Source organism: Leucoraja erinacea, chromosome 4, assembly GCF_028641065.1.
Source record: "Leucoraja erinacea ecotype New England chromosome 4, Leri_hhj_1, whole genome shotgun sequence".
NCBI lineage: Eukaryota > Metazoa > Chordata > Chondrichthyes > Rajiformes > Rajidae > Leucoraja > Leucoraja erinaceus.
In genome coordinates this window covers 107,972,126-107,997,335 of record NC_073380.1, presented here as the reverse complement: position 1 = coordinate 107,997,335, position 25,210 = coordinate 107,972,126, and the positions used below count along the sequence as shown (strand labels likewise).

The following is a 25,210-nucleotide window of genomic DNA, read 5'->3' as shown; positions in this document are numbered from 1 at the left end:
TTGTAGTAACATTTAGTAATAAATGTGTAGTAACATTTAGCTTAACTCAGTATGTTATAACTATAACCAGTTACCTTTAAATTTTATCTGCCTGTAATTATGTGGGTGGGATTTATATGTAGGCTGAGGCGTGTTTGCGACTGGGATTCTCGCGCAGACTCCCAAGGAGTTTAGTTTGAAGAAGGATGGGGAGAGGCCATAGCTATCGACCATACACAATTAACCTACAAACCTGTTTGTCTTTGGAGTGTGGGAGGAAATCGAAGATCTTGGAGAAAACCCACACGGTCACAGGGAGAACGTACAAACTACATACAGACAGCATCCATAGTCGTGATCGAACCTGAGTCTCTGGTGCTGTAAGTGCTGTAAGGCAGCAACTCTACTGCTGCACCACCGTGCCACCCCTAATGATGTTAGGTCCCACAAATATCAGTGGATACCTGTTGTATAGAGGTGCTGTTTGAGGGAAAATGCGTTGGTCCATGCACCATTAAAATGTTCTCTTACTTTCCAGCTGAGCAGGCACAGCGGGCCATGGTTCAACGGCATGGAAATCCAGAAAGGAACACAAATAGAATTGGGGACAAAAGTTGTGTTTCAGGGATTGGATGAAGATTTATAATAGATGTGATGACAGAGGCACTACATTTTACTATGTCTTGGTGTTATTAATGAAGGGTGTCAGCAATATTGATACATTAAATTATGATGTGCTTGCGCTTGGACTTGGAAAGGGAAAGGAAATACATTTCTGATACTTGTACAGGAAAATTACTTCAATTATATGCAATGGGGCCATTAGAGCGTGTTGCAGTCAGAGGCCATCCAGCTAACAGTGGATACAACATAATCCAGTTTAAATTCATTATATAAAGAGACCAGAAAATGTCAAGAGCTAATGTGAATGATTTAAGTACAGAGTCATCAAAGGCAAACTGGGAAAAGAGTAATGCAAGGCCAAGTAAAGTAGAGCAGTGGAGGCCACTCAGGGGAAATAATGTTCGGACCGATTCCTTTGTAAGGCAAACATAATGCAATCAGTACCGAAGCATCTGGATAACCAGAAGCAAAGTTAATAATAGAAAAAGGAGGCTCATGACAAAAATCTGTGTGACGGTTCAGAAAACCAAAGAAAAATTGTTGTACATACAAGACAGAATTTTTAAAAAATTAATGAAGGTGAGAAAGCAAGTTTATGAGAAAAGATTAGCAGACATCATTAATCTGAACGCTTAAATATTCATGTGGAATATATAACTAGGCAAGCTATAAGTGGTGCAGCTGGTAGAGCTGCCACCTCACAGCTCAACAGGTTGGGGTTTGATCCTGGCTGGGGCAGCCAGTGTGGCATTGACACATTCTCCTGGTGACCATGTGGGCTTCCTTTGGGTGCCCCTGTTTCCTCCCACATTCCAAACAACGTGTGGGTTTGTAGGTTAATTGGCCTCTGTAAATTGGTTCTAGTGTGTAAGGAGTGGATGAGAAAGGGGGGTAACAGAGAAGTAGTGTGAGCAAGTGATCAATGGTCAGTGTAGGCTCGGTGGGATGAAGGGCTTGTTTCCACGCCGTGTCTGTAAATCAGAAAATAATATGGCCAATGACAGAGCAAATGGGAAATTCTGGCTTAAGTTTAAGTGTTTGAATCAGTAAAATCTATATTACAAAAAGTCTGATCTTGATCACTTCCTGTTGTTCTGTATATTGGTTTTAGAAAAAACGCTGCCACTTACAGCTTTGATTTTGGCCATCTTATTCGGAGTCCCCCTCCACTGAGCAGTACAAGAGGATTTTTCCCATCGATGAAAAATAAGAGTTATTAGTGTTTAAAAATGTTGAGATTCTCTCTCCTGAAGGCCGCGCCCCTTCCGGAGGGACCAAAAAACCCGGAAGTGTTGAGTGCTTCAGTCAGTCTCTGCACGATGGGGGAACGAGAGGGTCACGTCTCTCAGTCTGAGCCGTGAATAACATAGAACACATGGCTACTAAACTGTGAGTGTGGTTTTACTGACCTTGGGTGTCCTTAATGTGGTTTGAAAATGAAAATGTGGTTGGTTTGAAAAAGCACAGCAAATGGTTGGTGGTGGTTGGTTTGAAATAAAGCACGGCTTTATGAAACTGCATTTGAATGTGGTGGCCTTGCACCCTGCTTGAAATAGTATGAAACTGCACTTGAATTTGGTGGCCTTGCACCCTGCTTGAAATGGTAGGAAAATGCATTTGAATTTGGTGGCCTTGCACTCTGCTTGAAGTGGCATGAAACTGCACTTGAATTTCGTGGCCTTGCACCCTGCTTGAAATGGAATTTCAAGGAAAAGCTGTGAGTCAACTGTCAGCCCACCAGCCTTGAGTGAGCTGCCACTACATCAGGCTTGAGGGACGGAGCTGCTAGCCCAAGAATCCATTTGGCCCACAATGTCCATACCAGCCCTCTGGAAACCAGTCCCTTCAGCCCACAACACCTATACTAGCGCTCCGGAAAGACTCCCCCCCCCCCCCCCCTAAAAAAAGGTAACCAATGTTGAATTGATGTTTAATGGTTGGCCAAAGAGCCTTTTTCTATGCTGCTTCTCTCAATGATACCATGACTTAAACTTAGAAACAGCATCACCATAACCATTTAATCCTCATTGACAAATAATTTAGTTAGCATCACTGTTGAGAGAGCAGCTGAGTGGAGGTGCAGCACAGTAGATTTATAAAGCAGTTGTTAACGAGACTCTAGTTTCGTTTCACTGGTGAGAGAGCAGATACAATAGTGCCATTTAGGAGATTTTGAGACATGCAGGGAAGGGAGGGATATGGATCATGTGCTGGCAGAGGAGATTAGTTTGTCTTGGCATTCAGCTCTGGTTGTAAAATCACCTTTATTGCGACTCACTGTTCTTCCCTACCCTGACCTGGTCGATTATCCACACAGTAAAGAAGAGGGCTCTGGAGAAATGCATTATATTTCTCAAAACTTCCAGTAATATGCCAAAAGTGTGTGGTCCCATAGATGGCAATCAAAGTCCATGCCAGATAACAAGGACTTATTGGCCTGTCCCACTTAGGCGATTTTTCAGCAGACTGCCGGCGACTGTCAAGTTGCCAGCAGTGGCTTGAAAAACCGGCAACTGGAATGGTGACTCTTAGAGTGGACACACACAAACACATCGCTTCCTTCACCAGCCCGTTATGCAGGTGGGGGACAGGGCAAGCGGGGGGGAGCGCTGTCTAAAAATTTCACATGGTGCAAACAGACACACACTGCGATGAACAGGAAGGTTGGAGCTGTAATTAAGACGGCTAAAGCACAGTGTACGGTAAGTCCTTTAAAATAGGGGGGGGGGAAGAAGGAGGGAGAAGGAGTGGACAATTTTTAAGAAGCCAGAGGTACACAGCTGTGAAACTCGGTAGACATTGAACATTACTGATCGGTTAATCTTGGTTCTGAAAACTACTGCTTTTTTTCCCCAATGAGCCAATGAAATTCACCGGTCAGCACTGGCTACAACCTACGAGAACCTCTGAGAACCTTCGACCTCCTGGCAACCCATTAGGACCTCCTGGCGATTCACCTGCAGCACGAGAATTCTCGCTACTCCCCATGGCGGCTTCACTCTAGTCGCCGCTAATTTTTCAAAATGTTGAAAAATGTTTGCGACCATAATGAGGCCGCTACTAGTTCCCAGAATGCGGGAACTCCTCACGATCATGAAGGCGACTCCCCGGCAACTACCCACGAACATGTAGCGATTGCATAGTCTCCTGCATTCGCTTAAAAAGTCGCTTAAGTGGGACAGACCCATTAGTGTAAAGTAGACACAAAATGCTGGAGTAACTCAGCAGGACAGGCAACATCTTTGGAGAGAAGAAATGGGTGACGTTTCAGGTCGAGGCCCTTCTTCACTCCTTCTTCCGACAATTAAAGGACTTGGTGTAGTCTGGGAAAGGGAGGTGATGTAAAGACATGGAATGATGTGGAACTTTTCTAGATGTCAATGGTGATGTCGATAGCTAAGCTTCAGAAAGACAATGAGCAGCAGTTCCTAAATAATATTTGCTGAGATCCAGATCCACATCCAATTCTCCATATTAATTATAAATAATAATTATTTGTTAGCATCATTTGGTAACTCGGTCCTAATGTTATTGTGCCCAATTCAGGGGAACCTGCCCCATCATCTGGAAACCAGTGATATCAACTCGATGCATGGGAGATGTTTTCAGGCAGCACCTCTGGAGAGAAGGAATGGGTGACGGGATGATATTTCCAAAATTCTGCTGCGTCTTTGTGTTACTCCATCACTGTGTGCTCACTTTTTATCAACCAGCATCTGCCCTTTCTTGTGTAAGACATTATTTGTGTGGGCAGACACTTTGGTAGTGATTGCCCACCAGTCTCAAAAGCTGCTGTGTCTCCCTGTCCCTGGGATAACAGGGGGCGATCAAACAGCACAATACCCCCCTCCCCCTCCGTGCCAACACGAAGGGCAACGATCCCAAGGCTTTAGCGTCAGAAACAGCGGGCAGGCGACAATCACCCGCCATAACGCGAAAAAGATCATGCACTGTTGTAGGTCTCCTTTGCACGTCAGTGTTTGTCTTTCTCCATCTCATTGTTGGCCCTGTCTGTCGCCACCCCCACCCCACCCCTCTGCTTCTCGGCCATGTGTGTGACCCCTTCCCTCCCCTCTCCAGCTCCCCGCCCATTTGCACCGTCTTCATGTCGGTGATGCCAGCAGGTCAGCGCCAGTCGCCCCGGGGCAGATGCTCGGGGGCTCTCTCCCAGAGTGGCCACGGACCGGGTGGGGGGGGGTGGGGGATGGGAGTCAGCGGGCACGCCGGCTCTGCCACACCATGGGCCACCGCCAACCAAGTCACCCGCCCACGTCCACACGCTCGGTAGAACAGGAGCTGAGAATAGGAACTGTACCGCTCTTGCCCCCTCCCTCTGCAACTGCAAACAACCCCACTCTCCTGCTCACCTAACCCGCCCATCCCTTCTCTCTGGGTATTAAAGGTGCTTCTGGTCTGCAGTGTGCAATAGTCACCAAAATACACTGCATCTTTAGAAAGGAAAAATACAAAACATGTCAATCCCACTGGCCTTAGTCATGGTGCTGTACAACACGGAAACAGGTTCTTCGGCCCAGCTTGGCCGTGCCGTCCAAGTTGGCATCTTGGGGTAGTCCTATTTGCCTGCATGTGGCCCATAGCCCTCTAAACCCTTCCCATCATTTGTCTGTCGTTAATAACCTCAAGAAAATATTAAGTCTACGTGTGCCTGCTTCAGTTTCCTGGGTCCAACTCAGAGAGAGGTCTCCCCTCTTTCCAGGGTTAATCGCTCGACTGTTTATAATGATCTCTGCATTATGAAGTCCTCGAAAGTGAACCCCATGGGCAATCACCACCAAAGTGTCTGCCCACACAGTCAGTACACCTCTTGTACACTTGTCTCCCGTACTGTCACCCCAAACCCCCCCCTCCCCCACTCCCCTCCCCACCCACCTTTCCCTTCCAACTCCAGCCCCGTCCCGACCCCCTGGGAAACTGAAGACAATCAACTGCCACGGTTACAAATAATGCCATACACTAGAAAGGGCAGATGCTGGTTGACAAAAAGTGAACACACAGTGCTGGAGTAACACAAAGACGCAGCAGAATTTTGGAACTGTCATCCCGTCAGCCATTCCTTCTCTCCAGCTGCCTCCCCCGCTGAGTTAAAGAGTGCCCACGGTAGACTCACGAGTCACTACGGTAAACTCACGGGCTACTACATTCTTACAACGAGTTTAAAAGTTTAAAATTTTTACTTCAAGAGTAAAGTTGACTCGTGGAAATCTTTCATCATGTTGAAAGATTATCACGAGTTAACAAGTTTCCCGAGTACCTGCCGTTAGCGTTACGAGTTCCGACGTTCCCGCTACATTAATTCTACGTGATTACCACGAGTTTGATTTGTTTTAAACTCGGGATCACTCGTGGGTGGACTCGCACCGTGTGACAGGGGTTTAAATCTCTTTCCACAATCCTCGCATGATCTCAAGGTTCTGATAGTTTGTCTCTACATCTCCATTCCCACTTTCCTGCATCTAATTCTGCTCTGTCAGAAATTTAAGGAATGCCACCTAGCATTTGATAACCTACTTTAATGCACATTGAACTCAACATTGTGTTCCACAATTTCACATCCTGATTGCTACACTGATTTTGTTTCCAGGCAGCAGGAACTAAGGTCCCATATTTTTCCCTGCTCTATTTCCATTGTTTTACACCCTATAAATCCGAGCCATTTGTCATTTAATCATTCAAGACTTTAGTTTTAATATTTCCTCAGCTTCCTCATTATCTATTATTTTACTTCTTCTTTACTTCTCGAACTTCTGCAAGTTAATCTTATAAAATGTCAAAAAGCTGAAACGTTGACTCTTTCTCCATAGATGCTATTAGGCTGTGGATCGAGGGGCTTTATTCCAGTGTTTCGTGACCCAAGTCACAGAACTACATGAAATGTTCACATATTGTGTAAAAAATATATATAAATCACCCCTGAAACTTGTCATGAACAAGACTTGCACATTTTTAATTGAATTAGAGATAAAACAGAAACATTTCGGGTATTTTTAGTCCAATCAAAGCAAGTTTAACATTGAGTTGTCTGCCAGTTGGCCAATCACGCGCTTTGTTTCAGGCTAGCTAGGCAGGGAGCACACATCATAGCTGAGAGGGCTTCACTGATGCCTGTTTTACTGGAGATTCCGATGAAGGTTCTTTGTCGTGGAAACTTGCAGCAGGGTAATTAAATTTAGTGAGAAAAGCATTAAGAAGTCAGAAAAATGTCCAGCTAAGTGATAGAAGTGGAAGAAAGTCTTGAAAGCAAAGTCCCTGCTGAGGTGCTGCAACACAAAGTTGTGAAACTTTTGTGAATCAACTCAAACTGAAAGGTAAGATCTAAAGTCTGAATTTATGAAAATTAATCTGTATGGACTTTAATTAATTTAATTGCACCCTTTATAATGTGAAAAAATGAGATTTGGAGGCTGTACATTCACTCATTCATTCACTCATTCACTCATTCACTCACTCACTCACTCACTCACTCACTCATACCTTCATACATCACTCAATCATTCATTCACTCACTCATTCATTCACTCACTCATTCATTCACTCACTCATTCACTCACTCATTCACTCACTCATTCACTCACCCATTCACTTATTCATTCATGAAGTTGAGGGCCTAAACTATATGTATCAATAACAAGGTAAATTAAACATTTTCACTAATGTCAGCTTGTTGTAGAGTAATAAGTCTACATCATCTAATCTCGGAGCTGCCTGCGATAACTTACGATAAAGGTGCTCCGATCGCGGGGCCTATGTATTTAAAAAGTAGCGATTCGCGAATGTGGAGCCGCAGATCTTCTCCGGGGGGGGGGGGGGGGGTATACATAGTGCCGTTTGTAGCGGCAGTTTCCGGGAAAACGGAGGAATATATCCATCTGGAATATATATAGGTATAATAATATATTATATATTATATAATAATATATTATATTATTATACCTATATTACTATCTTGGTTCTTGGTTTCTTGATCCTCCAAAATATTCCAAATGGAATTTAAACTGGAGGTGGTGGAGGGAGGACTTAAGCCAGAAAGGGTTATTGGGAAGAAAGAGCTACTTTAAATTTAGTTGCATCTGGTTGGGTAACTATAGTAGGGTGGAGATTATTCCATGCTTTAATTGTGCGGGGGAAGAACATAGAAACATAGAAATTAGGTGCAGGAGTAGGCCATTCGGCCCTTCGAGCCTGAACCGCCATTCAATATGATCATGGCTGATCAACGAATTGCTGTACACATCTGTCTTTGTAGCTGGGATCACAAATTGGATCGAATGCCCTCGTCTGCTCCTAATTGGTCTGGGTTTGGTGTAGGTCTTGTAATCTATGTCGAGCTGGAATATATATAGTTATAATAATATATTATATTATATTATATATATATAATATTATTATACCTATATTACTATCTGGAATATATATAGGTATAATAATATATAATATAATATTATTATTCCTAAATTTAATATTATTATACCTATATTACTATCTGGAATATATATAGGTATAATGATATATAGTTTAAATGGACTGCAACATGGTAATAGGCTGCCCATTGTGTAATATGGGCATTGACCACTAGATGGCGTTTACTTTCCCGATCGTATTTCCTAATTAGTTTAATTAATTAATGTGCAACTTTCGGCAATGACGAGTTATGACATCCTTCTCAATTATATTTCATCTAAATCTGTGGAAAATTACATGTAGTTTGGTGACTTGGGTCACGAAAACTGATTTCTAGACACATTTTTGATGCTCAGCCCACAGTCTATATCTGATCTGTTGATTATTTCCACAATTCTTGCTATTTTGATAAACTATTCATCCTGTCTAAAGTAAAGCTACAGGTTATTTGAAAATTAGCATATTTTTGCTTTGTCTTTTACAAAAACTGAGGAAAGATCTCATTTTCCACTTGCCTTAGAATGATATTCCTGTTCCAGTCTGGAATCTGATGCTGCTACCTGCTTGTACTTGCTCATTTTCATTTTCATTTGGCGAGTTCTTTCTTCCACATCCACTGCACCTATGGAAAAAGATCCAATGTAAACAGTCAACGCGGAATTGGCAGTTATCCCTTTGCTCCTTCATTAGCCTTGGCAAATGTAAGAAAAGTAATACCATGTTTGAGATGAAAATTGATTTGGAATGGGACAAGACTCTGGGGCAGAAATTCATCCTCAATAGCACACCCTAAATACATTGTTCTGAAATGTATTTCTGAAATTCATCTATCATTTAAATTAAATTCCAAAAACAAAAAAAGCTGTTTTTATTATTACATCTTTCATGGGTTTTGGAAACTAATTTCCATCTTTCAAATCTATTTGGCTCGGAAAGATTTTCCTTCAAACCAAAAGGAAATTCCCATAGTTAATACTGGATTGTGAGCTGGATATTGGGATAACAATTACTCTCTCTCTTTAAAAACATGAATCTCTTAAATTCTGGAAAAATAATGGGGGTGGGGGGGGGGGGGTGAGACAGGACGATGACAACAACGCAACAACAACTCAAAAGATAACATTGCCATGCCAGGACTGTACTGGGATAATTACTCCTTCCTGTCTATCCACAGCACTCCCAGAGACCAACTAAGCAATCAGGACTGTAACCATAATCCAAGCTCCTGCCCTGTCTACGTAGCAGGACTCAGTGTCATCTTACACGAAAATTAACATAACTTTGCTTTAAGTGTTTCTCAATGGGGAGATATCCATTGGTAAGGCTGAAATCAGTAGAGTGCCAAAGCTTCATAGAAAGTTTCTCCATCAGCTCACTGCCTGCTTGCAAACAACAATTAATCTATTTTGAATTGAATGCCAATTGAAAATATAACTTCAGCTTCATTTTAATTCAAAAATATACTTTATTCATCAACAAAAACCAACAAGTGCTGGAGTAACTCAATGGTCAGGCAGCATCTCTGGAGGACATGGATAGGATAGGTGACATGGATGGTGCAGATGACACCACCATAGTGGGCCGGAAATCGAATGATGACGGGACAGAGTACATATTAGAGATTGAGAGCCTTGTAACTTGGTGCCAAGCCAACAATCTCTCCCTCAATATCAGCAAGACAAAGGAGATAGTGATTGACTTCAGGATGCAAAGCAGTCAGTACACACCCCAGTCTACATTGATGGAACTGAAGGATAGATGGTCAAAAGCTTCATGTTCCTAAGAATAAATATTACCAGCAATTTGTCTTGGACTAGCCACATCAAAGCAATGGCCGAGAAAACACAGCAATGCTTCTACTTCCTTTGAAGGCATAGGAAGTTCGGCAAGTCCCAACAAACCTCACCAACTTCGAAGATGCCTTGTAGAAAGAATTTTATCGAAATGCACCATGATCTATTTTGGGAACAGCTCCATCCAAGATCACAAGTAATGGCAGAGTTGTAGCCCAAGCCATCATACAAACCATCCTCCCTTCCATTGACTCCATCTACACTTCAGCAAGGCCACCAGTATAATCAAGGACCAGTTTCACCCCCATCACTCCCTCTTCTCCTCTCTCCCATGAGGAAGGAGGTATAGAAGTTTAAAATCGTATACCTCCAGATTCAGGAACAGTTTCTTCCCAGCTGTTATTAGTTTCTACTCATTAGCTAGAGTTCGGTCCTGACCTCCTTTTACCCCATTGAAGATCTTCGAGCTATCTTTAATCAGACATCCATGTTGCATCTTTGCACTAATATATTGTGCCCTTTATCCTTTATCTGTACACTGCAAACAGCTTGATGGTATTTATATGTAGTCTTTTCTTGCCTGGATAGCACACAATCAAAAGCTTTTCACTGTACCTCAGTACATGTGACAATAGGAAACTAAACTAAAAACTAAACTAAAAACATTTTGGGTCAGGACCCTTCTTCAAACTTCAGGTTGAATTACAAAGCAAGAGTCAAGATACATTAATTTGTCACATGTACCAATTGGTACAGTGAAATGTGTTGTCACCATACAGCCATATGAATAAAAAAGAGCCCGAATTACAGAACGCGATTTACTCCAGCACTTTGTGTTTTTTGTTCAAGTTTACAGCAACGTATCTCGTATCGATGTTGCTCGTATCTACTTTATTGATCAGCTTCTTTTACTGTTGTTGCAATCATATATTCATTTGGTTTTTTTTAAAGAAAGATTGGAATCTTGCCAGTCCCACCATCTGCACTCCCACATCAAGCTATTGGCACAGTAGAGAGGTGACGGGCAGAAGAATAAATGTGACCTCTCATTTCAAAATGTTTCTTTGCTTCAGAAAAGGTAACAGAAGTAAGCTCCAATCTAATTTTCTGTTCCACCTTGACAGCATCCAATTTCTTCTCTAAGCAATATGCCGAATCTATACCCGGTGTCAGCGGCATAACATTTTAAAGAGCTTTGCTAAATGCACATGCAGAATCAGTGTTGAATTAAGTGCTATATATAAATGTATAATCATTGATCCAAGCTGTCACCAGGTAAACTTTTCAAAGAAACCCATTAAAAGCAAGCTATCTTTCTCACCATTGCTTGGCAACACAAAACAAAGTTACTGCTGCAATGAACTCTAACTGGCTCACCATGCTAAACCAAGAACATTAACCTTAAAGGATGGCATTTATCATTGAGGTGCAATAATCAACACAGAATATGTTGTATGATTCTACTTGGTATGTCCTGTTCTATAGGCGCACAGTAGAGAGCTTATTGACGGCTTGCATCACGGCCTGGTTCGGCAACTTGAAAGCTCAGTAGCGAAGAAGACAGCAAAAAGCTGTGAACCTCCCCACCATCGAAGGGATTTAATAGAATTGCTGCCTCAAAAAGGCAGCAAGCATAATCAGAGGCCCACACCACCCCGGCCACACACTCATTTCATCCCTGCCATCGGGAAGAAGGTGCAGGAGCCTGAAAACTGAAACTTCTAGGTTCAGGACCACCTTCTTCGCAAGAGCCATTCGGCTATTAAACACCACAACCTCAAATCAGGGCCGGCCTTAAGCCGATTTGACCGATTGCTCCCAATTGGGCCCCGCGCCTAATGGGGGCCCCGCACTAATGTTCCGTATTTCGTACAGAAATACGAATTCTCTTTGTTAAATAAAGATTTTTTTTTAATTCGCCATCCGGATTTTTTTTAAACGAACATGTATAACAACCACTGCACGGCCATCAGACACTAACAATTTGTTAACTCGTACCGTTAGCACTTCTTAACATGAGGTAGTTAAAAAGTTGTTATACAATGTCATCAATCTGCATCCATCCACATTCCTCAGTAAATGTTATTGTGTTTTGAATAAGTATTAATGACGCCATGTTCCTTTGAATAAAATTCACGCGCCGTCAATAATACTTGTTTAAAACACAATTACATTTACTGAGGAATGTAGATCGATGACACATTGAGACTTTCTTTAAACTCACCATCACGAGTGAGGGCCCTGGACCGCGAGAAGGGGCTTCTTCCTGGTGGGCAGGTTAGTCATTCACCTACCGACCCACGTTCCGTCTCTCTGTGTTTTGCTCTCTCTCTCCCTCTCCCGCTCCCCATCTCGTCTCTCTCTAGCTCTCCCACTCCCACTGTATCACCCTGTCGCCTCAGCATTCCCGGAATCATTGACGTTTTGCGGTAGACAAAAATGCTGGAGAAACTCAGCTGGTGAAGCAGCCACCTTGCCCGCTGAGTTCCTCCAGCACTGTATTTTTTGTTTGGCTCTGAAGTTGAAGGTTGCTCAGCAGGACGGGCAGATGCTCTGGGGAGAGGGTTGCGTTTCTGGTCGAGACCCTTCTTCAGACAATCACAAGTACTCTCACCGACGAGAGTTCAATTCAGTCTGAAGAAGGGTCTTCTCTCCAGAGTCGCTGCGCTGCCTGTCCTGCGGAGTTACTTCAGCTTTATGTCTATCTTCAAATTTCAGAGAAATACAATTTCTCACGGGGGGCTTATAACATCTCTAAACCCCTCTGGGACCCTCTGAACACCTCTAAACCCCATCTAAATCCCCCTATTCCCCTCTATAACACTGCTAAACCCATCTGAAGCCCTCTAAACATCTCTAAACCGTGTAAACCCCTCTAAACTAGGAGGCTGCAAGGTGACTTGGATAGGCTGGGTGAGTGGGCATGGCAGATGCAGTATAATGTGGATAAATGTGAGGTTACCCACTTAGGTGGCTAAAACAGGAAAGTAGACTATTATCTAAATGGTGGCCGATTAGGAAAAGGGGAGATGCAACGAGACCTGGGTGTCATGGTACACCAGTCATTGAAAGTAGGCACGCAGGTGCAGCAGGCCGTGAAGAAAGCGAATGGTATGTTAGCATTCATAGCAAAAGGATTTGAGTATAGGAGCAGGGAGGTTCTACTACAGTTGTACAGGGTCTTGGTGAGACCACACCTGGAGTATTGCATACAGTTTTGGGCTCCTAATCTGAGGAAGGATATTCTTGCCATAGAGGGAGTACAGAGAAGGTTCGCCAGACTGATTCCTGGGATGTCAGGACTTTCATATGAAGAAAGACTGGATAGACTCGGCTTGTACTCGCTAAAATTTAGAAGATTGAGGGGGGATCTTATAGAAACGCACAAAATTCTTAAGGGGTTGGACAGGCTAGATGCAGGAAGATTGTTCCCGATGTTGAGGAAGTCCAGAACAAGGTGGTCACAGTTTAAGGATAAAGGGGAAATCTTTTAGGACTGAGATGAGGAAAACATTTTTCACACAGAGAGTGGTGAATCTCTGGAATTCTCTGCCACAGAATGTAGTTGAGGCCAGTTCGTTGGCTATATTTAAGAGGGAGTTAGATGTGGCCCTTGTGGCTAAAGGAATCAGGGGGTATGGAGAGAAGGCAGGTACAGGATACTGAGTTGGATGATCACCCATGATCATATTGAATGGCTGTGCAAGCTCAAAGGGCCGAATGGCCTACTCCTGCACCTTGTTTCTATGTTTCTATGACTGCGTCCACCTGCTATCTGGTTCGTTGATCGGTTTGCTAGATATGAACTGTTTTGGGAGAGAAAAATGCTCACGGCAGACCAAACGTGTTAAACAGAAATTGGTCAGATATTGAGCTTTACACCAAAGATCCTATAGCGGATCATTGCTTTACACAGTGAGAAATCATGTGAGATAATCACTGAATTTAATTTTACTTCGGAGTCACGTGAGTGACTACGTGAAGAACCCCGCTTACGATGCATGCGTGTCATATCGCTACACGCATTGCAACGAGTCACAAGGGGGAACGACGTTCCCCAGCGGGAGAATTTGAAAGTCGGGAACAGCAGGTAAGAGACTCTGCGTTCCTTCCACTTACCTTTTAGGTGGAGACATGGATCGGATCCATGAAGGCTGCGGAAAGCTGGCGGGGGAGAACCGCGGAGTGCGGGCAGCCGGCAGCAGCAGCAACGGCACGCCAAATCTTCCGGAGAGGAAACACCTGTGCCCGACTTCGCTCCCGCACCGGCAAAATTCACTTCTCGGCCGGGCGGGAAGCGAAGCAAAGACGTACCGTATGCCAGTCTCAAGCGAGTCTGGCTTGGAGCAGTCGCCAGCGGCCAGCGCCGAGGCTGGAGGACAGAGAGCAACCACGAGGGACCAGTGCTGTAAGTACCGGGGGTACACAGGAGGGCTGGAGAAGCTCAGCGAGTGCAGCGGCATCTATGGAGCGAAGGAAGTGGGCGACGTTTCGGGCCGAAACCCTTCTTCAGACTGTAAGTACCGGGGTTGGTCCGAGGGGTCTCTACGAGCAGCCGGGAGCGGCCAGTGCTGAGGGCCTTTGAGCCGGTCTGACCGGCTGCAAAACGACCGCAGAGGGACCAGTGCCGTGAGCACCGGGGTCGGTCCCAGCGGTTTAAGTTTAAGATTAACAGCCGGTTTGACCGACTGTGGAACTACCACGGGGGACCAGTGCCGTGAACACCGGGGTCGGTCCGAGCGGTTCGAACCTGACGAACAGCGGGAGCGCCCAGAATTGGAGCGGGGTTGACCGGCTGCAAACGACCGCGAGGGACCAGTACCGTGAGTACCGGGGTCGGTCCCAGCGGTCCGAGATAAACGAGCAGCCAGGAGCGACCAGTACTGAGAGCGTTGGAGCCGGTTTGACCGGCTACACAGCAAAAAATCCCGACGACTCGGGTACAACCCCACGGACCCCATTGAATTGAATGGCGGTGCAGGCTCGAGGGGCCGAATGGCCTGCTCCTGCACCTAATTTCTATGTTTCTATGTTGCTATGACCCTTACTATAGGTATGTGGGAAAGGGTGTAGACCTAAAATGGGGGGTTTTTCATAGAATCTGTTTGTTAATCCTTTGGTTAAAGTATTAGATGGGTCCGAGGCGCTGGAAGTGCGGAGAGGGTGCATCAAGGGCACTTCCGCAATGTCCTAAAAATAGCGACGAGCTGTCAGTGCCGAAGAGCACTGAGTACGAGTTGGACCCGCTAGCCCACGCTGGAGGAAGCCGGTACGAGTGGCTGCAGCATGATCAGCAGCCAGCACAGGTGCCTGTGAGTACCGGGACCGTGTGGAGTGGTGGACCTACATACAGGACCGGTGCGGTCAGCGGCTGGGCGAGGAAAACCCGCAAACCAGTGCCCGTGTGTACGGGGGACGGGAACAGCGGAGGAAAAAAGGAGCTCCTTCACAGTGGCAGTCACATGAATGTGGAGACTAGCCACAGTGGGCAGGAGGTAAGCCCCACATGGGTACCCAGTGCGGGACCCCTAGATATCTCTAACTCTTTAAAAAAGAGTAGGCAGGGCCCTGATGGGCCAGACCCTGACCACACAGGATTACATAATCCAGAAGCTGCTGGATGGTGGAGACTGGGATCCAAGGATGGCAGCCAGTATAAATCACATGACTGGCCATCAATTACAACAAATTTTCACAGAGACCATCTCCGAAATGGGTGGAAGAAAGAAAGAAATCAGCACCACCATCTCCGAAAGTGCAAATCACACCAAAACAGGTGGAAGTGGAGGAGCTCCTCCATGGTGGCAGTCCCATGAATGTGGAGGCTAGCCACAGTGGGCAAGAGGTAAGCCCCACAGCGGTACCACGTGTGGGGCCGGAGAATATCTCTTACTCCTCGGAGGAGAGTGGGCAGGACCAAATTTGGTCAGACCCTGACCAAGGCACAGGTTTACATAACCCTGAAGGAGGGGAGACATCAGCTGTGCCGGATTTAAACCCCGCGCCAGGAAAATCAAATCCTAGACCGGGCGGGAAGGCAAACGCAAAGTACATCACTGCGAAAATGATGTGGAGAAACAGCCTCCGGATAATACTTACTGATACCGGAGTAAGGATGAGCAGCTGCAGGATATAGCGCAGCCAGCAGCGGCCACTTTCGCGGAGCTGGGAAACCGGTACAAGAGGCTGCAGCATGTTCAGCCGTCAGCGACAGGTGAACCGGGACTGCGAGGAACGGCACAATTATATGGGGCGGCCGGGAGCGATCAGTGCCCGTAGGCATGGGGACCGGCTGCGGCAAAAACCGCGTGCGACTAGTGCCCGAGAGCACGTAGGTCGGCAGGAGCGGTTGTTGGAGGAACTTCTCCAGAGTGACAGGCTCCAGGATATGGACAATAGCCACAGTGGCATAGGTGTAAGTCCCTCAGCAGATTACCATAAAGGGCTGCTTGACATTTCATCCTCCTCGGAAGAGGGTATTGAAGGGCTGCCTGTGTTAGATTCTGAACCAGAGATGGAGCCACATTCCCATATGGAGGACGAGGAAACCAAGTTGCTGGACATGGTGGGGCAATACTTTCAGCAAGAACAGACTGGCAAAGATCTAGAGGCCAGGATGGCTGCCAGCATTAAGTACATGTCTACACATCACCTGCAAGCCAATACCTTTGCTGAGGTGTTGGCAAGACATTTACCTCCGGGAACATAACAGGACAAGGTATTGAACCGAAAGAAAGTTCTAAAGTCCTATCAGCGGGATATTATCGGCCGCACTATTAGAAATAGACATGACACTAGTTCACCAGGATGCACTGGCCTTATATGCAAACCTGGAACCTCCCAAACCACTGATATAGAATGTGGAGGTATTCATTACTTGCTCCTTAGTTCAGCATGTACTGAACTGAACATCATTCAGACAAGGGAGCAACAATTGAAGCATTATTAAACTACGTACACACATTATAGATGTTATGGAGACATCCAATAAGAATCACAGAAACTCGTGTACTAAATATCCTTATCATAATCAGAGGTGGTTGCCACTTCATCTTGGGTTAATGGAATACTTCGTACTTATATTCTTTCAGAGGGGAACTTTGTGTCAGCTTCTGTATTGATCCTAGGGTACTATCTGGCGAGCATCGTACCAAGATGGCTGGCTAGATTACCAATTAGATGTACCCACATATGTGTTAACTACAGGTCATCTGCGGTTCACTGCTAACACAGTTCACATGGCACTGACTTTGCTGGTAAATATGGTACAGCCTTAATGGAAACTGGCAGGGAACAAACTATCCATCAGACTGCTAGTAAATTGGCATAGGGACTGTGTGCCAGCCATATAATCTCCATCTCCCGGAGCCTGTCACTTTGGAGTATTTGCTCCAACAGCCGCTCCAACTGGCTCCAATGCTCTCGGGCACTGGCCACTCGCGGCTGCTCCTGTCCTCAAGCCGCTCCAACCGGCTCCAATGTTCACGGGCACTGGCCGCTTGCGGCTGCTCTAGTTCCCCGCTCCAACCGGCCCCAATGCTCACGGGCATTGGCCGCTCGCGGCTGCTCTAGTTCCCCGCTCCAACCGGCCCCAATGCTCATGGGCACTGGCCGCTCACGAGCACTGACCGCTCACGGCTGCTCCTGAAGCCGCTCCAACCGGCCCCAATGCTCACGGGCACTGGCCGCTCGCAGCTATTCAGAGTCGGACTCATCGGAGTCAACGACTCTGTTAGTTTTCTGCTTCGCTCTACCGCCTGGCCGTGGCCGATGCGGGAGCGAAGTCGGGCACAGCTGTTCCCATTATGGGAGATTGGTGTGCCGTTGCTGCTGCTGCTGGCTGCCCGCAACTCCGCGGTTCTCCCCCGCCAGCTTTTTCGCAGCCTTCATGGATCTGGTCCATGCCTCCACCTGTAAGGTAAGTGGAAGGAACGCAGAGTCCCCTTACCTGCTGTTCCTGACTTTCAAATTCTGCCGCCCTGCTGTGACTCGTTGCAATGCGTGTAGCGATATGTCACGCATGCGTCCTGGCAGGGTTCTTCACGTAGTCACTCACGTGACTCCGAAGTAAAATGACACATAACACGTGACAATCATTCTTAATAGCCAACAAAACCTAAAGGGAGAGAGATTCCTCTTAAACCTGAGTAAGTGGTCAAGAATGGGTGATCAAGAATGCTGAAAACATCGTGGCCAAATTATGTCCTAGATTGCTCATTCATCTTTGTCCCCATGTCTAGCCTCCATCACAAGGCTTCAGAATTCAACATTCAAGTAACATTCATCCATGTTAAATGTGGCCCACACCTGATGCAGCCATCAATTAGTTCAAATAATTGTTCTATCATCATACTATTTATTTCATACAGGTTAAAATATTTCAGCTAAAAGAATGAAGAGTGTACAGGCACTTTTTGCATTTGTTTTAGCACGCATGATAATGTTTCTGGAACAAGATTAAAACTTTTATGGAAGGTTTATTATTTACTTAAAGAGTTTATGAAATGACATAAACTAAGCTGCCAAATTTACAACAAAAATCTGCTGAGTGCTGCATTAGAAAATGCCACAGTGAGCAAAGCAATGAATCAGAAGTGGCGTACATATGCTACTGATATTATGTGCACTCTTCAGCAAAAATGTGTCACCCTTTTGTACTTAGCCAAGTGTGTGGAATGCATCAAATTAACTAAAGTCATTTGTCACAGACATCAGCTCGTCTCAATAATTCAAACAATTCAATTATTTCCAAAAAAAAATTAAAACAACATTTCAGCAATGGCATTAACAAATCATATATTATAGAGGCATTCAGCACACATGTCCATGTTGAATATCAATACTAATCTGTACCCATCTGTACTCATCTCATTTACCAGGACTTGATCTGCAGCTTTCTAGGACGTCAAATGCTTCCTTAGGACCTACCACAATTTTTCTTCTGGCAATGTTGCAAAACGACATTGAGGAGCAAAGACTAATGGTTCCTACAGTGGGCAGCAAGCCCAGGTTAGGACAGTGAGATAACAGTACAATCTTGAAGTGCCTCACATTCTCCAATATAACTCTTCTAAATTCAGCTAGAAATATAAAATCATCCCTCATCCAGCAATTATTTTCAGACTGGGAGTGGAGAACCATTAGTTTTTCATGAAAAGTTATTCGATCAGATCTCACGGGTTAACTTGGGTGGTTTGGGAATTTAGACTTTTATATGTCAACACGTCCAAGACTTTCAGACTGGGCCAATAGATCAGTGGATGACGCAGTCAACCTTGGCCAGCATATCATCCTACAGCACCTAGACCACCAGGGGACCTATGCGAGGATTTTGTTTGTTGATTTTAGCTCTGCATTCAACACTATTGTGCCAGAGCTACAACACTCCAAATGTTTCCAAGTTGACTGTGCCTGAACCCCTCTGTCAGTGGATCACTAGCTTCCTGACAGACAGGAAGCAGCATGTGAGGCTGGGAAAGCACATCTCGGACCCGCAAACGCTCAGCATAAGAGCACCGCAAGGCTGCGTACTCTCCCCTCCCCTCTACGCTCTCTACACCAACGACTGCACCTCCACTGACTCCTCTGTCAAGCTTCTCAAGTTTGCGGATGACACAACCCTGATTGGACTGATCCAAGATGGGGAGGAATCCGCCTACAGACAGGAAGTGTCACAGCTGGCATCCTGGTGTAATAGCAACAACCTGGAGCTCAATGCTCTTAAGGCAGTGGAATTGATTGTAGACTTTAGGAGAGCTCCTCCTCCCCTCACCCCACTCACCATCAACAACACCACAGTCACATCTGTGGAGTCTTTTAAGTTCGTGGGAACCATCATCTCCAAGGACCTTAAGTGGGGGGCTACCATCGACTCCACAAAAGCCCAACAGAGGATGCACTTCCTGCGGCAGCTGAGGAAGCACAATCTGCCACAGGCAATGATGGTCCAATTCTACACGGCCATCGTAGAGTATGTTCTCACCTTCCCCATCATGGTCTGGTTTGGCTCAGCCACCAAGCACGACACCTGGAGGCTGCAGCGAATCGTCCGATCACCTGAGAAGGTTATTGGCTGCAACCTTCCCCCCATTCACGAACTGTACACTGCAAGGGCCCGTAAGCGAGCGGGCAAGATCATCTCTGACCCCTCTCACCCTGGCCACAAACTCTTTGAATCACTTCCCTCTGGAAGGCAACTCTGGACTGTCAAAGCCACACAGCCAGACATAAAAAACAGCTTTTTTTCCACGAGTAGTAGCTCTACCCAATAACCAAAAACCTGTAGCCACCTTTTGCTCTGGTATTTTGTTTAATTAACATGTTTAATCAATAATGTTTTATTATTAATGTTTAATGTTTTAACACTCCTAACTGTCACTGTATGTTCTGTTGTCACTTGCGGGCAGAGCATCAAGGCAAATTCCTTGTATGTGAATACTTGGCCAACAAACTTATTCATTCATTCATTCATTCTGTCAGTTTTATCCGAGCACTTGCCTGAGGATCAATTACAAGCACGTCCTGTCCCATAGACATGAAAGCTTAATGGCCGCCATAACACAAATACTGGGAGGAAGCAAGCATTTTCATTTGATAACTTTGGAAAAATTTGTGTTATTCTAAATGAATTTCTAAGTCGCTGTATTGTTTTATTGGGTAGGTTAAGTGGAAAAGAGATGATGAAATTATTATTCTACTTAAATTTGATGTTTATTTTCAGCAAACTCCATTTAGACAAACAACTGGGCAGTGTGCAATGTTAAACATTCCTGATTAATTGTACAACGTGTGCATGGAATATTCTAATGCCATCTTAGCAAAAATAGTCTTAATTATTCTCATTCTTTAGATTGTCATTTAAATTTGTGCTACATGTTCAACAATTGCAATGTCGGTGACTTCACATGCTGAAGTTGTTCCTACCAGACTTTAAGATGTTTTTTGTTTTGATATGTTTGCACCATATTGGATTTGACAATCTTTCCTTAAGTATTACCATTTGTTTGCTTGAGACTAATCCCCCGTTAATGTGCAGATGCCACCGTCAGTAACCTTGATAGCAGTACAAATACAACTGATCTCTCAGCTACACACCAGTTATCACTCAATGCTATAGACTATAAAAATCCAAAAAAGGCACAAAATGCTGGAGCAACAGCAGGACAGTTTGCCTCTCTGGAGAGAAAGAATGGGTGATGTTTTGGGTTGAGACCGTTCTTCAGAGGTCTGAAGAATGTTCTTGACACGAAACGTCACCCATTCCTTCTATCCAGAGATGCTGCCTGTCCCGCCAGATTACTCCAGCATTTGCATCTATCTTCATGGTGTAAACCAGCATTTACATTTCCTTCCTACACTCTAAATATCCATGGGTCTTAAGCAAATATTTGCCATAAGTAGAGCCAGGAATGTTTAGGCACTAAAAAACACTGAAATAGGCAGGCCAAAAGGTATAATAAAATTAAAGGCATGAAAAAGGCTTATTGACAAAAAAGGCATAACAGGCATTTATTTCCACCACCAAAATATGGTTTAAAATGATAATATAAATGTATCCAACATTAAATGACGTGGTTGCACCTAACTACTAGCATTTTTTTTTCAAATTATCTGGTGTTAAACTATGCCGTCTATCAGACAGAATATGCTTCAATTGTGAAAAACTTCTTTCTACCTCAGCTGAGGTCACTGGTGCATACCCGAAACAACCTACAGACTATATTCAAGTCGATATCTTGTGCATTACAACTACCTTTCAGAACTTTAGCAAGGTTTTGTATTTCTTCAAGATCTTTGTTAGCTAAAATCACTCTCTCACATTTTCCTTGCCTGTCTTTACCGACATTGCCAGGAACTTTACGAATATCGTCAGTTACTTTGTTGAAAACCTGCAAGTTATGCACTAATGTTTCGCCACGTTTCTCAATGGAAGTGATAGCTTGTGGGAAGATTGCAAAATTGGTAGCAATAAACACAGGATCGCAGTGGAGGGACTTTTTCTGCATGATTTCACTGACGATCCTGACTGCTGCAGATTTTTTTTCTTCTTCAAAACAGTTGACGATTTCTTTTATCTTTTCAAAGTTTGCAGCATAGCAGAGTTCAGCAGAGAGCCATGTACCCCACCTAGTCAAAACGAGCTGACAAGGTAGCGGAATCTAGGGGGCCATTTCCTTAAACAACTGCACAGGAAGAATAACTGCTTTAAAGAAGTTTTTCTTGACATTGGAAACTAGGCGATCGACATTTGGAAACAAGCTACGTATGTGCTTGGCAATTCTATGAAGTCCTTGAGCTCAAATGCAACATTTTGGGGAATAAAATGTTAAGTCAGAAACAGAAGATATCGTGTTTTATACCTTCTGGCCAAAGTACAGCATGAAGATGTAAACAACTGAGCAATTGTTGAGCTGTTTGACTTCTCCACTACTTCCGATGTCAACAAATACTCCTTTGATGATTGACCTGCCTCCAGTGTACTGATGACCACATTGGCAACATATCTCCTCACAGCACCGGTTGTCTCGTCTATTGAGATCTATATTTTGTTGCTTGCAACTTCATCTCTAATTTTCTGCACAACAATGTTGAAGTTGCTGTCAACATAATTTTTCCATAATGATGACTCGCTTGGTATATGTTCCTCTGTGTATTTCTCTAAATAAACCTCTTAGAGATTTGTTTTCCAATTTCCACAGTGGAATTCCAGCATCAATGAATGCCTTGCACAGATCATTCGAAAACTCAGATTTGCGACTGGAGCCAGCAGTAAATGGAGTGAGGAGACAAGCTTGGGTAATTCGCCCCAGCAGTATCAACATTGACTTCTCTAATTTTAGATAGCCATTAGATCCCTCCTCCCCCTCCCCAGCTCTCCTTCTAGTCTCTGCATCTTCCTTTCTTTTTCCCGCCCCACCCCCCCCACCAGTCTGAAGAAAGGTCTCAACCTGAAATGTCGCCTATTCCTTCTCTCCATAGATGCTGCCTCACCCGCTGAATTTCTCCAACATTTTTTGCTTTCCTTCGATTTTTCCAGCACCTGCAGTTCTTTCTTAAACATTCTATTCATAAGTATAATCAAAGGTGGCGCCCCCAGTTTCGCCCTGGTGGTGGAAGTTTTCTTGTAAGTTATACTATGTTAACACGTTAATAATAACATTAATATTAACGTGTTAACAATACAATACCGTTTATTGTCACTTGAACCTCAACTGAAGTTCAAACAAAATTTGGTTTCTGCAGTCATACAACAAGAAAAGAACCAAGACACAACACAATTTACACAAACATCCATCACAGTGAATCTCCTCTTCACTGTGATGGAAGGCAAAGTCTTATCTCTCCCCATTCTTCTCTTGAAGTTAAAGTCAAAGCCCCCAGCAGGCGATGGTAACTGTCCCGCGGCCATTAAGGTTGCGCCGGGCGATGCAAGGCCACGCCCTGGGTCTTGACATTGGAGCCCCCGGCGGGCGCTAGCAAGTCCTGCGACCGTTAAAGCCGCGCCGGGCGATGTAAGGCCCTGCTCCAGGTTATTTTCAACCCCACAACTCGGGCGGGAGAAGTTGCCATTGCGGGAGCTCCAAAAAGCGGTCTCACACCAAGGACCCACGAGCTCCCGATGTCACCGTCCACTGGACCTGCGGTTGGAGCCTCCGAGCTCTGGAGTCGGGTCGCAGCCGTGCGCCACCACAGCTCTCCATGCTCCGAAGCCGTCCAGCCCTACGATGGTAGGTCAGCAGGCTCCGTGACTGGAGCCCCCAGGTCGTTCCGGTTGGAGGCCGCTCCACGGTGCTAAGCCCCAATGACAACGGAGACCCGACAGGGAAAAGGTCGGGTCCCCCGCACAGGAAAGAGATTTTAAATTCCCCCCCCCCCCCCCCCCACATACCCAGTTAAAAACAATTAAAAAAAAACCCACTGCAAACTACACTCAACGGGACATAGAAAACTTCATTGTAATCATGGTACAACTAGAGAAAATAGCACAACCTTTTAGCAAAATGGCAAAAAAAGGCTGATGTAGACACACAATCGTGAAAAAGGCATTATCCTGGTGAAATCATCAAAAAATGCATGACAAGGCACATGGCATTTATGGCAAAATCCTGGCTCTAGCCATAAGTATCTTGAAAATGTTGAACAACTGATATAGCAGGTAAGAGATTGAAATGCAGGTTTTCAATTGAAAATGCATTTTTCCTTGGATCCATTCCTCAGGTCCAGGAGATGGGGCTCCATTATTTTGCTATTACTCTCCTTGACATTGTTGCTTCCAGCTCCTCTCCAATAGCAATTAACAGAAAATGCACACATGGTGATAAATATTGATCTCACATACTCTGGTGGGAATGGATAGAGCATCTGTTAGGTCATGCCCAGGACATGTCGTTATTAAACTGCAAAACTGAACAGACCTCTCATAAGTTAAAGGTCACAATATCCCAACCTACCTCCTTGCAGTCCTTGAATATTTTTTAATTTGCTGTTTCTCTGTAGTTGTAACACTACATAAACTGTACGCTGGTTTTTTTTCTCTTTGCACAACCTGTTGTACCAATGTTTGGCATGATTCCATTCATGTATGATATGATTTGACTGGATAGCACGAAAAAAGTGTTTCACTGTATCTTGGTACACATGATAATAATAAGAAGTCAAACCAAACCAAATCAAAGCAAACCAAACCAAACATTCAGGAAGGTGAAGGAGCTGAGCATTTTTGTCCCCATCATTCTCTTTTAGACCCACTGAAAAAATTGAGTTGCATTTAAATTGAATTCCGAGAATATATCTTAGTAATAAGTGCATACTGCAATACGAATAATATTATTAGGTTTATGTATTCAGAGGGATAACAAGCATCCTATCTATTGTTTCTGAATCCTAAATAATTTTCTACACCTTCAGTTCTGGGAATAGAATCATAAGTCTACTCCGCATACTTTCCGACTCTCTCCATCTTTTCTGTAATGTGGTGATCGGAGTTATTCAACGTTCAAACTGTGATCTAAGGAATGTTGTGTACTAAGAATGGTGGCCCAATGGTTAAATTACAAAGATTAATAATCTAGAAATAACTAGTCCTACAAACAATGAATTACAAGCTTAAATTCAGCCAAGGCAGATTGGAAATTTAAAGTCAGTCTTTTATTTTAATTTATTTAAAAAAAAGGCTAGGCTTTGGTCTGGTGACCAAGGAATACAGAAACACATGCCAAGAGCAAGTTACAATTTGTCAAGTTGGTTCCATACCATGATTGGCATAAAAGCATGTTCCAATGGGAGCACCAAAGGTTCTGGGAAAAATGAGCATGAATTTTGAAAGGTACAAGGGCTTTATTTAAGGACCTTGGAGAGGAAAGTAATGTGAAAATTGGGTAATTTGTAAACAAATT

At 44.4% G+C, this 25,210-nt stretch overlaps 1 protein-coding gene across 2 annotated transcripts in view; it reads right to left on the bottom strand.

Moving 5' to 3' along the window:
* rims2a (regulating synaptic membrane exocytosis 2a) overlaps positions 1–25,210 on the bottom strand; it is a 684,525-nt gene that overhangs the window by 177,544 nt on the left and 481,771 nt on the right. For both annotated transcript variants that reach the window (XM_055634901.1, XM_055634902.1), the window contains one exon: positions 8,538–8,644. In XM_055634901.1, the coding sequence (XP_055490876.1) occupies positions 8,538–8,644 (107 nt within the window). The remainder of the gene's footprint in view (positions 1–8,537; positions 8,645–25,210) is intronic.